At 40.2% G+C, this 16,134-nt stretch overlaps 2 protein-coding genes across 6 annotated transcripts in view; both read left to right on the forward strand.

Moving 5' to 3' along the window:
- pleca (plectin a) overlaps positions 1 to 910 on the forward strand; it is a 51,376-nt gene extending 50,466 nt beyond the window's left edge. For all 5 annotated transcript variants that reach the window (XM_041954718.1, XM_041954716.1, XM_041954719.1 and 2 more), the window contains one exon: positions 43 to 910. The gene's annotated coding sequence lies outside the window, so the exon portion shown is untranslated. The remainder of the gene's footprint in view (positions 1 to 42) is intronic.
- Positions 911 to 2,493: 1,583 nt separating this feature from the next.
- LOC121620004 (doublesex- and mab-3-related transcription factor 1Y-like) lies at positions 2,494 to 4,880 on the forward strand. The gene is made up of 3 exons (XM_041955940.1): positions 2,494 to 2,956; positions 4,427 to 4,671; positions 4,764 to 4,880. Exons 1-3 carry the CDS (start codon positions 2,494 to 2,496, stop codon positions 4,878 to 4,880), a joined length of 825 nt encoding a protein of 274 aa, XP_041811874.1.
- Positions 4,881 to 16,134: the final 11,254 nt, after the last annotated feature.

Raw genomic sequence — 16,134 nt, forward strand, 5'->3', positions numbered from 1 at the left:
AGTGTGAAATTCCTGCTCAGTGTTTAATGTTTCTCTTTTCAGATATTGCCTTCACGGTTCATGTTGTCTCCAGCTCTTTGCTCAGATGTCTTCCAAAGGCCTGTGGCATTCATTTGGACTGTGACCTTCACTGTAATGATTTTATGCAACAGAAGAGAAATACATTTGCTCATCCGATGTTTCATCAGATTCTTTTAATGGTGGACCATTTTGAAACTGGCATTTAATCTTAAACTAATTTAAAGGCCTAAACCATGCTTTGTAAGTGCCTGCAAAATACTCTTGAACACTTAGATGTTATTAGATGGTGCAGTGGTTACACTGCAAATTGACTGATGCATGACTTAAGGGTAATATAATGGTATGATTAGTGCTATCAGGTAAGCCTTTTTACAGTCCAAATACAATATGTCACAATCTAACTTTGAAGTTCATTTCATTGTCAAAAATGATTGAAAAAGATTTACACTATTTGAATATTTTTCCCTTCACAGACAAGTGATGTAATGTATGTACTGTATATTGATGATTATGTTGAGCACTGTTGCTAAAAGCCATTAACATTTCTTTGGGAAAGATCTTTAAGCTTTGCCACCAAACCCAGTATTTGTATTTTCCACCACATGTACCTTTTTTTTTTTTTATTCTCCTTTGTAAAGCAACACATTCTCTATATCATTTTATTTTCGTACTCTATATTTCTGCTTTGCATGATTTACTAACATTTAAAAGGTGCAAAAATGAAATAGATGTATCCATTAAAGCATTTGTTTATTAGAACGTTTCAAAAGGTTTGAAGGATGTATTTTAATGAGGGTTATCAAGCCTTGGTTAAAATGGTGTATTTATAATAAAATGGTGACAATGAGTTTTATTGTAACACCTTAAGCAATGTAAATAAACATGGAAATGAAAAGTTTTTGTCAAGTTTATTTGTAATTTTGATAAATTGTGTTGACTTTAAATCTGGTGAAATTAGATGTTGAGATTATATCAGACAATACATTATTTCGAATTAACCTGGGTTTCTACGGACAAAGTTGTGGCGTTTATTTACCAAGAAGAATTAGACTGATAAGGGGGGACTAAAGCCCTGGTTTGTCCTTATACAACGAAGAGCGTTTTCTAGGAGTGGCTGCCCCTCATTAAGTCTCCAAATCATTTATATTGTGAGTTAAAGTTTTGTTAAAGATGCAAACTTTAAAGTTTATCTGTTTGAGTATGCTGAAAGAAAGCCATGCCTGTCTTTGTGTATGAACACCTCCCTCCGTCCCTCAGGCCTGGCAGTAGAAGACTGACATCTAGTGGCTGTGCAGTTGAACTCCAGTCAGATAACCTGTAAACACACAGGGCAGGACAGGTGTTAGTAACTTCTTGAAGAACAGTTGCCAGTAAACAGTGGTGTAACAAGTATTTGGAAATAAAGGCTGTAAAACAATAATATGAAAATAGTACCATGAGAAAGTACAGAAGTATTAGCAAAATTTACTGAAAATATTAAAAATACTCATTAGGCAGAAGAGCACCTGTCAGTATAACTTGTATACTGATGTGTTACTGTATAAGCAATAATTTAATGCTGACTTCCAGTTAGTCAAGGTGGAGCTAATTTTAATTCACATGCTGATTTTAAAATTAAATGTGGAGCAGATTGTTATAAGTAGCATTAAAAGAAAAACAGACTTAAATGCATAAACTGCTTCCAAGACGCCACAGTTTTAGATGATGTACTGTTAACCTGCAGTCTTTACTCAGAGAATACTTGTCCTGGCACGATGACCATTCATGACGCCACCACATGCAACAAATAAGACTACAGATCAACAATGCATCCAACAGGGCAACTTTTAACAAAATAAAAGTAACTGTAATCAATTGAGATCAAAGATAAACAAATGCAAAAAATATAATCCACAAACATTTTACTATCCACAAGCAAACGGCTCTCAGTTTGTTTCACAAATCATTTAAATGAATGCAGAAAGAATATTCTACAAAAAAATAATAATAATAATCTACATTTGTGGATCGATGGACATACTTTCATATACCTGTTTAATTTTGAGACAAAATTGCATTCATTTAAATTATGATTTACCAAACATAAACGGAGAAGTGTTTGCCTGTGGATAGTAAAATATTTGTGGATTATACTTTTTGTGTTTGTTTATTCTTGATAGATATCCATCTCCACAGAAACCTTGCCACCATATATGCTGGGTCTGAATCTGCACAGCAACCTGCACCTCATGCTTAAACCAGCCAAGCCAATCAGAGGCAGAGTATAGAGACACTTAAATGTGGCGAAGTGGAAAAAAAAAAAAGTAAATAATTCTTGATTGGTCTTCTATTAGTCCCCAAGGGCCAATAATGTTGTCTGTGCCATTTTCCAAGGCCTGGAAATGCTACATTTTAACAAAGGTCACACTGGGTCACAGTACCCACAGAGATCTATATTAATCAGGCCAGTGTTAAGAGCAACTGGCTGGCAGCATGTCTTTATCCAAAGCCGCCGAGCGACCACGAGAGCCGAAATGCAGCCGGTGCCGACACCATGGGATAATCGTCCCAATAAAGGGCCACATGAGGTACTGTCCGTTTCTGGGATGCGACTGCTGGAAGTGCTACCTCAGCACACAGCGGACTCGAACCACGGCCCTCATGCGAAATCTTAAGCGATGCCAGAATAAGGAGCTGCGACCCAGCGCCCACACCGGGGTCAGCGTGGTGAAACCAGTGGCTGAGCGCTCCTCGAGCGCCTCGGCCGCGGGCGGAGACGCTCGTCACTCGGACTCATCTGGACCAATGTCTCCCCAAACGGAAGACGCCCCGGACTGCGCCGCCTCCACCGCCTGCCGCCCGCTTGACCTCCGGAGCAGACCGGCCACGGGAGGAGGGAATGTGGCGGCTCTGGACGGCGGAAAGGCGCCCTTAGCTTCCAGTGAGGAAGGCTCATGTACAGCTTTTCGTAAGTTAACGTTATATTATTTATAATCTGTTTAAGATGCGGACAGCTCCAAGTTAGCTACACTAAGAAACTAAAGACAAACATTTACACTTAGCATAACTGTTATGACTGAACCAAGCTAACTTTCTAAAATAACAAGATGGTTTACATAGGCCAACAGAAATAAAAGGCTGAGGGGACATAAAAACCCTATTGTGCTTACATGAGCGGAGATGTGAGTAAAACTATAATTTGGGATTTTCTGTGTAATTGAACAGTTTGGTAATTTGCAGTTAAAGATTAAACTTTGTCGAGACCGGATAAAACGATTCATACATAAGAGGTGAGTTTAACTGCACTCTATTTAAAAGAAAGGACTAACGGCTGATGGTTCGGTGTGGGCGAGCGGCCTTGTGGCACGAGACACCCGCGAACTGGCAGCTGACACAGGTCACGCGCATACAAGCACGCACGCAATAGTGTTTCTGGAGAGTGGCGCGAAAAATGAGTAACAAAGTCTCATGATTTACCTCGTTTTTTTTTCACTATTTCGTTTTTTTTTAAGTCAGCTCTGTCTATAAGTCACATGTGGTCACTACATATCAATAATTATGTCTGTCCAATAATAAATAACATTTGACATAACAATTCATGCATCAGGTGCAGCTCAAAGTGAAAACAGCTCAAAATAACAACAAATAACATTTTATAACACAAAAAACAGTAAACTTCAAAATTAGGTTAAAACTTACCTTGAGCAACATTTCATATTTCTACTGTGCATATTTCATATTTTACTGTTATATTTACGGTGCAATAATAACGTATTTTATTCTTCATATTTTACTCATGTGCAATTTCAAATTTTCCTCTGAAAGTGCCATTTCTGACAAGGCAGAACAATATTTTTCATACTCTTTTGTATATAATGTACATGGCCTCTATAATTGATTTTATTTTGCACCTTCTATATTGTCTATTTGTTCTTTTTACCTCTTTTTTATTCTAGGAGCAAGTAAATTTCCCTGCCGTTCGATCAATAGTGTCTTATCCTAAAAACCCAATATGCAGTCTAATTAAATTATGTGTGACTGTTTAGAGCTGAAACAGTTACTTAAATAATTGATATAATTGTTTCAGTCATTTTCAAAGAAAGCTATAGTCAAACCTTCTCTGGGTATAACCTCTTATGTGAGATTTACTGCCTTTCTTTGTCATATGATAATTAAATATTTTGGGGTTTTGCATGATTGAACTTTTATTTGTAAAACAATTAATAATTGGTGAATGAAAACAATCATTATACAGCCCTACTAAAGTTGCCATGTACATATTCTTATCAACATGAGTTATGGCTTGAATGTAAATGGGTGGGTACGAAACCTGCTCCCTCACCCTAAAACACCAGTCTAAAATTACATAAATGAATCTTTGTTTTAGATTATTTCAATGTAGCTAATGTCTCACCTTTCTTTCCAGATGCTCCTTACTTTGGTAGATTTGGCCAGACTCCACCTCTGCCTGTTATTCATTCTCCATTGAGGGTGTCAGGTCATCCTCCCAGCAGCTACACACCATGTCCAAACTTCCCACTGAACATGCCATCCCTACCGCCTGTGCCTGCCGGGCTTTATAATAGTGGCTTCTGTGGACCCCTAATGCCCCCCCGCCTCTATTCAGGTGCTGTGCATTACCCACCTCTACCAGAGCCTGGACCTCCTGCTGTGAGTGACTGTTCTCTCTGAGGCTACGTGTACTGAAAAAAACAAACTGCTAAACTATGAGCTAGTAAAAGTGTATGCATTCAATGTGTCAGGATTGCAGGATGGTCTTCTTCACTCTTCAACGATTCCCACTCCCTGAGCTCATCCAGGAGAAGCTGACATCAGTGCAGCCCCCTCAGTCCATCATAGACTTGAGCGACGTGGATTAAAGCACCTCGAGCAAGATGAAAGAGGGACCAGATTAGAAGAACTGACCTTTGACCTCGAGGTTCTCCTTTTAAGATGAAGAAGATTTCAGTCATTTCTTCTGTTGAGGATGTATTTTCTTTTCTGACCTTTCCTGTGGTTTTCTAGTCTTGTTCAGAATGTTTCTGCACACTGTTGCTTGTTAATATATTAATGCAGACTAAAGTCGTGGCCTTGTTAGATTAGACTTTACTGATCTCAAAATGGAGAAATTCACTCTCACATTTTGTTATTGCCTTTGTGTTTGGGTTTATCTTTTCATGTCTATCTTGTTTGCCTTTACTGATTTTTCAACATGCTAATCACAGGCAGTTAGGCTTTTATTCCAAAAGTTTTTCCCACAAAAAATGACACTAAATCTCAACCTTGAATTCAATTTGGTTGTAATGAAAACATTTGTTAAAAATAAGAACTATTCATTAATTTGGCATTTGTTTTTATTAACAATTTGACTACTATTTGATTAGTCAACCTAGTTTAACTCATACTATGTGTTGCTTTATTTTGTATCTGATTTTATTACTCTATAAAGAGTCTTTATTATTCTTAATATCTACAGAGGGAGCACGGCCTTTTCCATTACCATGTTTCTACAGTAGCCCAGAATGGACAAATACTGGCTGTACAGAGGGCCCTTCATGTTTTTTATTGGCCACTGTAAGGCAGGGTGAGGTGATGGGTGTTCGGTTGGTCACAATCTCTAACCTGACCACTAGATGCCACTAAAGCCTGCACTCTGACCACTCAGATATGTTCTATCTGACATATGATAATCTGAACAGATGTCATAAAATAATCTTACAAACTCAGATTACATTTCACAGACTTTTAAATTAAGGGGTGGTTTTCTTTGAGGTTTACTCCATTTAATTTTTTTTGCCTCTTAAGAACCTTAATATGTCAATCCCTTGATTTATCAATTAATCATCCCCTGAAAATCCCATAAGTAATGTGTACACTGATTGAAAGGTAAAAAAATAAAAGGACATGGTTTTACAATGATTTCCTTTCTCCACTCTTTCCCTGTTGCCTCCTCCTCTGCTTCCATTATCCCTCTTTCACTCATGTGTTGACCAAAATACACAAAAGGCAATTATGTTTTAATAATATTAATAACTTTAACTTTGTCTCATGACTTCAGTTAAATTCACTTGGTGAGGCTGATGCAAAGATGCATATTTGTAATAACGTCCACCAAGGGGAGCAGGCACGCTTTGACTTCCTGTCTTAAATACTTATACTTCCAATGTCTTCACTGGGGGTTGAAAAGATCTTAATACTTCTTCCACCACTGGTAATCACATTAAACATAAATAACAGACATAGAGCAGGTGATATGGAACCCCACAGTCTGTAAAATTGAGCTGCTTCATTGCTGATATTTCTCACCCGAGTGTTGAGCTTTATGAAGAAATTCCAGGAGGAGGCGTACTGTGTCACACCGCACCCCTTTGGCTTCTCCACGCTGGTGGGATTTTCATCACACTGATTAATGTTGACAACAGCAACTTCAAGGAGTTCACTCAGTGCAGCTGCCGAGAGGTGAGGACTGTGTGTCTACGCCTGTGTGCACTTCTGAATTCCTGAGAATACTTCAACCAAATGATGACCAATTCATTCAGCTCTCTTCCTCTTCCTCCCAATCTCTACATCCCTGATAGGTTTTTATCCACAGTGAATATCTGTGCTAGTTTTTGCAGACACTGTCACCACTTTTAGAGTTAGTTTGAAGGGCGACAAGAAAAGGGTGAGTGAGAAATATCAGCAATGAACCCTGCTAATAAAATGCTCTATAACAAAAGACGAAGCACTACAAGCTGCACCAGTGGTGTAATACTGTACACTTCCTGTCTCCTAAGTGGGCGTAGTCGCCTCTAGACCCCCATGTCCATCTTTAACACTATCATATTACTGATGGACTATTGTCCACATCAAAACGATGCAACACTATAGAGGTGCAAATTTAATGTTCGCGCCTTATTTTGCTGCTTGTTTTTTCTACCTCTACTTAATATACTCGCTCCAGATTTCCATTTTCACTGTCGTAGCTAATGTAACACGTATCCTTTCACCAAGTGGAGAATCTATGTTGCTGATCCTGGGTTCAGTAACGGAAGTATCAAGATCTGGAGCTCTTCAAAATATCTTAGACACAAGACACATTTCAGATTGGTCGCAGATTCACTTGGTTCTGTAATTCACCAGGTCCGGTAAGGGGACTGGCTATAGCAAGAAGACCAACAAAAACCCACACACAACCACTGACTTAAAAATGAATGTAAACTATATTTATGAGGGTTGTCTGTTTCTCATCAACTCGCTGGTACACTTCCCTTTTCTTAAACTCAAAGTTTACAGTTTCTCATAACCTTATAATAATAATTTCCAAGAAAGAAACATACAACCGAAGACATACATATAATAACATAAAAGACAAACAGATAAATTTAAGTCAACACTTGTCAGCAGTTGTAAAGTTAAATGAACCCTCTGCTTATGTCCTTTAAACTTGTCAGTTTTAAATAAGTCTTGAGTTTCTCTTCTTTGAAAGTTCCTCTAAGGTTGCCAGTCAACCACGGGCCTCTTCAAAATACCACAATATAAAAAAATAAGTAAAAATATCTGAAATCTCAGAAGAAAAAAGTACAAATAAACATGAATCCTTAGGTTTCCTTTGATTTGGTTCCTACCACCACTTGGGATCAGTGCTACAGCCAGATGTTCGAGGTGAAAGCATCCTCAGGTCACGATGAAGATCCAGACAGCAGACAAAGCCACTCCAGGTGGTCGACACAGGAAGAGTCCTCTTAAAAAACACGAATGTGCACAAGTTATTATATGGTCCAATTTTCCTGTTTCACTGTCCATCACTAGAATTAACACAACCAACTCTTAACATTAACTTCTTAAAATAATACACATTTTTACAGGACACACAAATTAGCTTCACCCTTTTATTAGAGCTAAATCAACAAGCTATGCACTTTGCTTTCAGGCAACAATTAATACAACACAGAGGTAGCTAAACAGCTCATTTCAACGGCCATACTTAATTCACATCCGCACAAAACGTTATATCCTCACTGGTTTTGCCTTGCCAGGGTTCCCAAAGTAAAGTAACGAAAGTAAAATAACCCACAACTCAACTTTATTACAACGAATATTAATGCTAACCAGCTAGGTAGCTAACTCACCAGGATAATGCACTTGGCTAATTGTAAAAACGCCCGAACGATAACCTCTTTCTCAGCCATTTGTCCACAGGTTAGCAGGTTCTCTCTCTGGAAATACTGCCAGCTCCACTCATTTTAACATCTTTAGAAATCTTAGGTCAGAAATTATACATATTTAACTGGGCTTCTGGCTCACACACCTGCCTGAATTTTGTGTTCTCCGGCAACCACGTAGGGGCGGGACTAAGACTTCCGTGTGCAGTAGCGTAGGAAGTGCCCGCCAATAGCCTGTTTGCGATGCGTTTGGGGAACATTTGTAATTGGGGCTACAGGAAATAACCTGGCCTAGACTAATATTTGCTAATTAGCACTGAATATACCACTGCTACACTACTGATACAGTAGTTGTTAGGGCATTTGGTCTTAAACATGATGACGGTGCCAGATGAGAAGTCGGAGGATAGCCAACGTCATTACAGCTCATCCCGAGAGGATCATGAACGTCTGCACCAAATGTCATGGCTTCCAACCTATAGTTGTTGGCTGTCATGGTGGAACTACAGGAAAAGTCATATTATTACCAGAATCAGGAGTTCACATCATCTGGGAACCATAAATGTCTGTTTAGAATTTAGTGTCAAAACCATCTGGTAAATGCCATCAACATTTGGGGAAATGCACTGTTTTGAATCAATATTAAAGCATGTGTGATTCATTTTTTCTTTTTTTGCGGAAGGGGCTGTGCTCCTTTCTCTGAACAGGTCTCCACCATCGTTTTGAAAATAGTGAAACTCAGCTTGCAAAATACTGCTACATAGCTACACTTGGCTTCCCCTCTGATAGCCCTTGTTTCACCATTGCCCCACCCCTCAAGCTGACTGGATTGGCTCATAAGGTATGTGATGAATGAAACGCTGGCTGTCTGAATCTGTGTTTTCACTGAAGGGGTTCTTTGAACAATGTGATATATTAATAACGAATAAACAGGGATGATGTAACTAAACTGGGGCAGGATGAAATACTGCCAGTAGTCAAAGTTTTTCAAACAATTCTTATAATAAGGGGAAATAGTACCACACTGAAGTGCAATGAAGAATCATAGAAAATGACTGCAAATAAAATCAGTGCAGCTTTTTGCTTCCCTAAAGGCAAGAAAATAGACACAGAAATGCAAATAAAAGGCTTAAATTTCCCTTCCGACACACCAACCATGTCTCAGTAGATGTGTGTGCACCTCTGTGTTTGTGCTGCAGCCATTTAGGATCTACTCTTCACTCTTCACCAATTTAAGAGGCCTCTGGAGCTCTCTTAAGGTGTAAGAGATCTGATAATCTTAAAAAGTACAGGATTTGCACCTTTTCTGTCTGAACTTTCACTTTTTACAGTTTGATAAATCTGGGTCCAGGTCCAAGAGTCAGAGTAGGCCGGGCAGGTACAAAACAGCAGCCTCTGATACACATTCATACCTTCGAATGTAAAATTTCACATCTGGGCAACAGATTCACTGGTCACATAGTTTCTCTGGGAGTGCTGCAGTTCAGCTCAAGATAAAAAGACAAAGAAAAGAACTCATATCAGTCAGCATATACTAAATATAACATGCACTAAGCCAGCACTGGTATTTATATGAATGCATGTATGTAGAACAAGTTCTAAAGTTCATATAAGGTACTTCGTGATATAAGGTACTTCCTTACTGAACAGGTGACGAAAGCATCAATACCTTCCTTGCACCTGCCTCGGCCCAAACCTTCAGGAGGGAGAAAACAGGAGTTTCTGGGTAGGATCTGGATGATAGTAACAGTGAGAATTACTGAAATAAGCAGCACGAGCAAGGACAAGACTGATTTCCATCACGTCCAACTTGAGGGATACATTAAGTCCATATTCCAGGTGAAAAACTCATAACTTTAATTTAAAAATACCAGACATGTCCTGTGCTCCAGAGGCCAGAGAACTCAAACTCTGGTGAGAATAACACAATGATCGCCTATTGTGTTCTGCTGGAACCATTTACAAAGCAGTACAGACACTATCTGTAGACACTATCTGCACAATCTTATCAGTCATCAATTTAATCAGAGCTATAATCGACTTTTATATTGTGCATTGTGCTGCTGGTATTCCATTCAATGACTGATAAAGAAATGTCAACAGGAACCATGATGTGTGTGTTTTCTTTAAGCAGTGTTAATTAAGGCACACATGGCAGCTCGTCTAGCTCATTGTTTGCAGTTCTGAGGAAATTCCTAACTTTGCTCTGAACAGCTTCCACAGAGGGTACCGTGTCAAGCAGTTATGTAACTCTGAAAAAGTGAACACATAAGCAGCTTAGAGGAACTGTGTTTGATCTTACTGCTGGCTGAGGCTGCTGTGATATGAACATGTTCACTGCGTTATTTGTGCAAAGGTGGAGTCAGCTGCAGCTTTAGTCCTAGCCACTGCCTACCCATAAAATCTCAGTCTTTCCAGACCAGATCAGTGGTAGTCGGATCCTTTTTTTCTTTTAGTATTTAAAGTATTTAAAGTTAAGCTACTTCATCAAAAGTAAATGCATTAATGCATCATGCATTAACATGCAAGCATTATTTTAAAGGAGCATTGTGGAGTTTTCATGTAAACAAGCTACGCTCATATTCTGTTACTGCGGGGCCTAACAAACAAGTTGAAGGCATTTCCTTCCTCATCAAACATTTGCAAAGCAGATTGTTTTTTTTCACTGCATTCTTGACCTCCATGTTTGCGCTCTTCCTCCCTGCTTTTGCTGTTGCATTTCTACGTTTGTTGCAGCGAACTGTGCACACGAACAAACGAAATGGAGACACATTCATAAAAATGTTCTTCATAGTGCTACTAGTGGTCAAAAACTCCACAAGCTGTCTTAAATGTTGTAAGTGGTAAAGCCACAGAGTGAGGTGAGGTCCAGGTCAAGCTTAAAAAGGCAACTGGGCTTGCTTGAGGCGCCAAGAGGCTTCTTCCGCTCTACCTGACCGGTGGGGAGTCCCGGGGCTTTATCCTCTTGCAGGATCATTGACACCAAATCTCCCTCGTAACTGAAGTCCACCCATATAACCCGTTTAACTCGGAAATATGTCACATGACAGAAGCTAAAGATGCCTAACTGTCATTTCACTGGCATTAAAAGCTAACTGCACCCTCCAGTTAGTCACAGTTGGGCCATTTATCGTGTTCATGCACTGTATCGTTTTTCTGTTGCCGCTTTTCAGGCGTGCAGCTACAGTTAATAGCAGCTCTGTAAGAGAGGTTAGCCATGACAGCCGGTCTTCTGCTTCGGTGTGGCAGCTGCTACCACAATCATGGGGATCAACAAGGTCTGTTAGGTCAGGGTTAGGGAGCTGAACCAAACTTTTAACTCCAAGCAGACACATAGCAGCTAACTTTGAACAGAGAAAGTAGTTTAACACACATTGCGTGTTTTCTCTGAAGAAATTACCTGTATTAACTGCCAACAGGAATCCATGCGATTATAACACTGATTTAAGTGCAGCTCCTCTTTAATCTGCATATTAACTCTCCATTGACGTGCAGCACTGTGCAAGATATGGCTTGACAGCCTGCTAAAACACTTTAAAGTGACCTTTTCGATACACACCTAAAAGAAGCATGTCAATACAGGAGCGATAATGTCAGTTTGTGGGAAAAAGGTTTGTTTTTCCTCAGAATCTCCACCCTTCTGTTTTTCCCTGCAGCGTGATGGTCGGGGAAGATTCTGCTGGCGTGAATGTGGAGATAACAACGATAAAAAGACACAAGATGTGTCACGAGCACTGTCTCCTGTAAAAACCTGTATGTGAACAGGTTTTGTATATGAGCTTACAAGGACCAGAGCTTTGTTGTCTCTGCTCTCTGAATCAGTGCAAACATGACAACCTCTTTGCAAGAATCATTTTCTTCTGAAGAAGTCCACTTAAGATGTTTTTTCACAGAAAAAACTTACAAGTGTTGTTTTCTTAATTTGCTGGCAGGAAGTAGATTGTGATTTGAGGATATCAGACATTTATGGGTGAAGATCCGTGTGTGGATATTAACGTTTGTAGATTGTAGCAAACTAGCATTTCACCCCTTTTCTCTGAGTTTGAGCTGAATGATTAAACATTAAAATGAGGTCAGTTCAGGTTAAGAGCCATTCTGGCATTTAGCATTTAAACCCAGTGTTGTTCAGGACTTAAAGGCTTCTTGAGTCATCCAATCAAGTGGCGGGTTTCGTAACACTGAGAACCTGTTCGAGAGTTAAGTGAAGAAAGTGATCACAAATGATTAGGCGCATTAACTTTCACACAATCAGATGTCTGAACCACAACCTGACAACATATGCATGACTTCATTTGAACAACAGTTGGCTTGTTTACCACGGATGACACACCTCAAGGGGGATGCACATCCATTCTTCTTCACTATCTATGCATGCATCTTTGACAGGGGCCATCAATTGCATTTTCCCAAGGGCCAATTTATTCAAGCAGACACTGTGAGGGCTGTGACTTTGAAATTAAAAGTTTTATATGTTGTATATATGGTATTCCTGCTGCTCATCTTAATGGGTTACCCATGTTTTATGTTCACACTAACAGGAAAACATAATTTTCTTGTCAAAATGGTAAAAGGCCATGTGCAAAAATGAGTGCACCCTCCTGAAAATTATAACAGAACACTGACACAGTTGTTTTTGGTGCTTGTCAAGGGCAGCTGATCACCATATTGAACTATCGCAATCAAACAGGTGGAACTGGTTCAAAGTGCTACTCAGCCCACTGAATCACTTTCCGCCTTAATGCTGAATACAATTGGCTACATGGGGAAGAATTACATGGAGTCTTGAGAGAATTATTATGTTGCACTGAAAGGGAAAAGGATTCAGTCGGATTATCAGATAGTGCGAAGTGGGGTCGAAGTCGGGAAATGCTGAAGGTTCGATAATCATGCAGACTGTTGATGGCTAATTTCAGCAGGAGATTAGCACAATGTTATCTATTTGAACTCTGCATGGACGGCTGACGTTAGCTCTGCCATCCAGAGTCATGTTCAGGAACAGCCAGCCAAGTGGCTCACAGCTGGCAAAGGTATGGAAAACCAAAGTGAAATCACTGTTTCATCTCACACAGTAAGATGCACCCAGCAGAGAAGTGCAAAGCACGGCCGTTGTCCACGCAGGAAGCAGAAAGCAGAAAGCAGAAAGCTCAAGAGAGCTAGTTTAGCCTTTAGCAACTTGACTTCGCGAATCCGACCGAAAGAAGCATTATGTGAAATGCTGAAGGTTCGATAAACATGCAGACTAAAGAACACTGTAGATGGCTAATTTCAGCAGGAGATTGGCACAGTGTTATCTATTTGAACTCTGCATGGACGGCTGACGTTAGCTCTGCCGTCCAAAGTCATGTTCAGGAACAGCCAGTCAGAAGTGATTAGTATTAGCAGTTTGATTCATAGAAAAGAGTTACCATTATAACAGAAGCCTTAACCTACGATCATCAGTACAATGTTAATGGATCTTGTTTGGATAAACAGAAATGGAGGGTACTGCGTATTTCCACCACTTGACAGAAAATACTGTTACTCTGACAGCATTAAGTGTGAATTTACATGCAGAGGTTGAGTATTTGTCAGTGAATGCATTGTTTTCCACTGTGTTGTACTGTGTTAATGGGAAATGGTATATTACTGTCAGAATTTGGCTGCTGTCTGACAGCAACTTGCTACAGAAGCTTGTAAAACATGATGAACTGTCAGACTCTGTTTCCAACAGCGAGAGGATTTATTTACCTTTTTTGGCCCCGGGGGGGTCAGAACTGAGCACTCAGCTGTAACCTGCAGACGTTATCTAAGAAATGCCAGAGGACTTTTCAACCAGTCTGCAGTTTGACTGTATTTTCATGCAGACCCTTGGTAGATGCAACACACATGCACACACGCACGCACGCACTCACGCACGCACGCACGCACACACACACACACACGTGCTGGACTATTTCTTGCTTGGGTGTCTTCTAATCAGCCTGTTGTCTATCTGTCTTTAAGTCTCAACTTCGTTTCAAACCCTTTCAGGTTTCCTTGTGAGGAAAAATGTTGAACTATATTTGTCCCATTTCTACACACCAGCCTCAGAATTCACTCTCTGATCTCACATCGTTTTTTTATTATTAAAAAAAAAAAGCATTAATAAGCAGCTTTCAGTTGGGATGCAGCACAAGCCATATTCACCTCAGTTCACCTGTTAAATGTCACAAAACAGAAGATGAAGGATTCATGCTGATAGACGTTAACGACGACTTAAACAGTCATTCTTCTTCTGTTGAGCACTGACATGTGGAATGAAGCAGTGAGAAAGCATCTCGCTGTCAGGGTGCCTGGCCAGCAGGAAGGCTGCCAGGATTCACTACTAATCCAACGCAAGAGAAAGGCCGGGTGTGCCAGAGATAACACAAGCTGATGAAACCCGTCCAGTGTGGTCCTGGAATGCAGAACACGAGGACATGTTGCTCTGAATTGAATGATTTCGACAGGCAGCACATAATGAGTGTTCCTACTGATCAATACAGTGCACTACATCCCTCAGTGGGAGATAAGGATTAACCATGTGTGATGTCAAAGCGGTTCAGGGACTTAAGATACTGAATAATTCGATACTGGTTTCAATTGAATCTGTCGTTAACATATGTGAATGAATGCGTGAGTCACATTCTCGTGCTGCCAGGTCTCACATATTTAGGATTAGAGTGACAGGATGAGGAATAGGTACGAGAAAGGGTTTGCATGCAAGCAGTGGACAGCTTTGTAAGTGAGGTACATTGTAAATAGAGCCTTTATGGTTTTAAATCCAGAACAAAAACGCATAATCTTTGCAATTTGTTTTTAGATGCTTCTAAAGAAAAGTGGACATACATGAATGACGTGAGGCAGCCTGAGGCTCTGAGAGCAGAGTGAGCTGGGCGTGGTGCAGACAAGACTGAACAATGGAAATGCTAAAAAAAAAAAAATCCCTGGCCCGGTGCTTTGGTTTCAGGACGACTGGGAACAGAGTGGACAATATCCTGCATGACCCTCAGCAATGTGGAGAGCTCAGGGAAGAAATGTTCTGCTCTTAAGTGGGCGATGAAAGACATATGGCAAGAGTTATACTGAGCACACTGAAATGAAAGGAGCCACTTTCAAAAAACACTCACCTATCCAAGCTGGAACAGTGTCTTGATTTTGAACAATGGGGGTTTTTGTTTGGTGTGTGAATTTACATGTTTTTTTTTAATGGTGCTGGTAGATCTGCTCACTTTAATCCCAGTAAAATGATCAAATTTCTCCATGTCTAGCATCAGCATCCAAACCCAGACTTTTAAAAGCAAAAAGCTGTTTCTGTCATTATAACAGAACCCCACCCCCCTCCTGGTTGATTTCCTGAAAGCTATTTTCACCACTTTCTGCCTGACACTTCTGAGTGTACTGGTTTGTAATTGGTCTATAAACTTTGTTGAGTGCAGTCCAGTTTCCAAAACTTCACTGACTCACTGAGATGAATTCTCCAATCCAAGCACTGCAGCGATGCATCCAGGACTTCAATGTAAAGCTCTCTCATAGCAATGAATCCACAGAGAATCCAACCCATCGGCTCTATGGGTTTTTTTTGGAGACTAGAGGAGACCAAAGCAGAGCTAAAAGGAGAGCAAATACAGGACTTGCATTCATCAGGTTGCCAGAAACACAACTCCTGATAAATGCTAATGTCTGCTGAATGTGTAGACAGGAAACTGTCTGTTAACATGTTAGTGTCCACAAAGAAATGTCACGTATTAACAAGATATCAGTGTTGGACAGAACCGTGTCCTGGTCATTTCACATCGCTGTTTGAATTCTGTCCTCAGCTCAGGGTTGTGACGTCCACTCAGTCACAGCCAAGCGGTGATCTCAAGGTGATCTCTGGAGACTTTAACCACATGACTCTGGCCAACACCCTGGCTTCACACAGTTTGTGAAATGCTCAACTAGAGACAAGAAAACACTGGTTTTACTGTATGCTGTTGTCAAAGTAGCGTAC

Source organism: Chelmon rostratus, chromosome 16, assembly GCF_017976325.1.
Source record: "Chelmon rostratus isolate fCheRos1 chromosome 16, fCheRos1.pri, whole genome shotgun sequence".
In the NCBI taxonomy this organism is placed as follows: domain Eukaryota; kingdom Metazoa; phylum Chordata; class Actinopteri; order Chaetodontiformes; family Chaetodontidae; genus Chelmon; species Chelmon rostratus.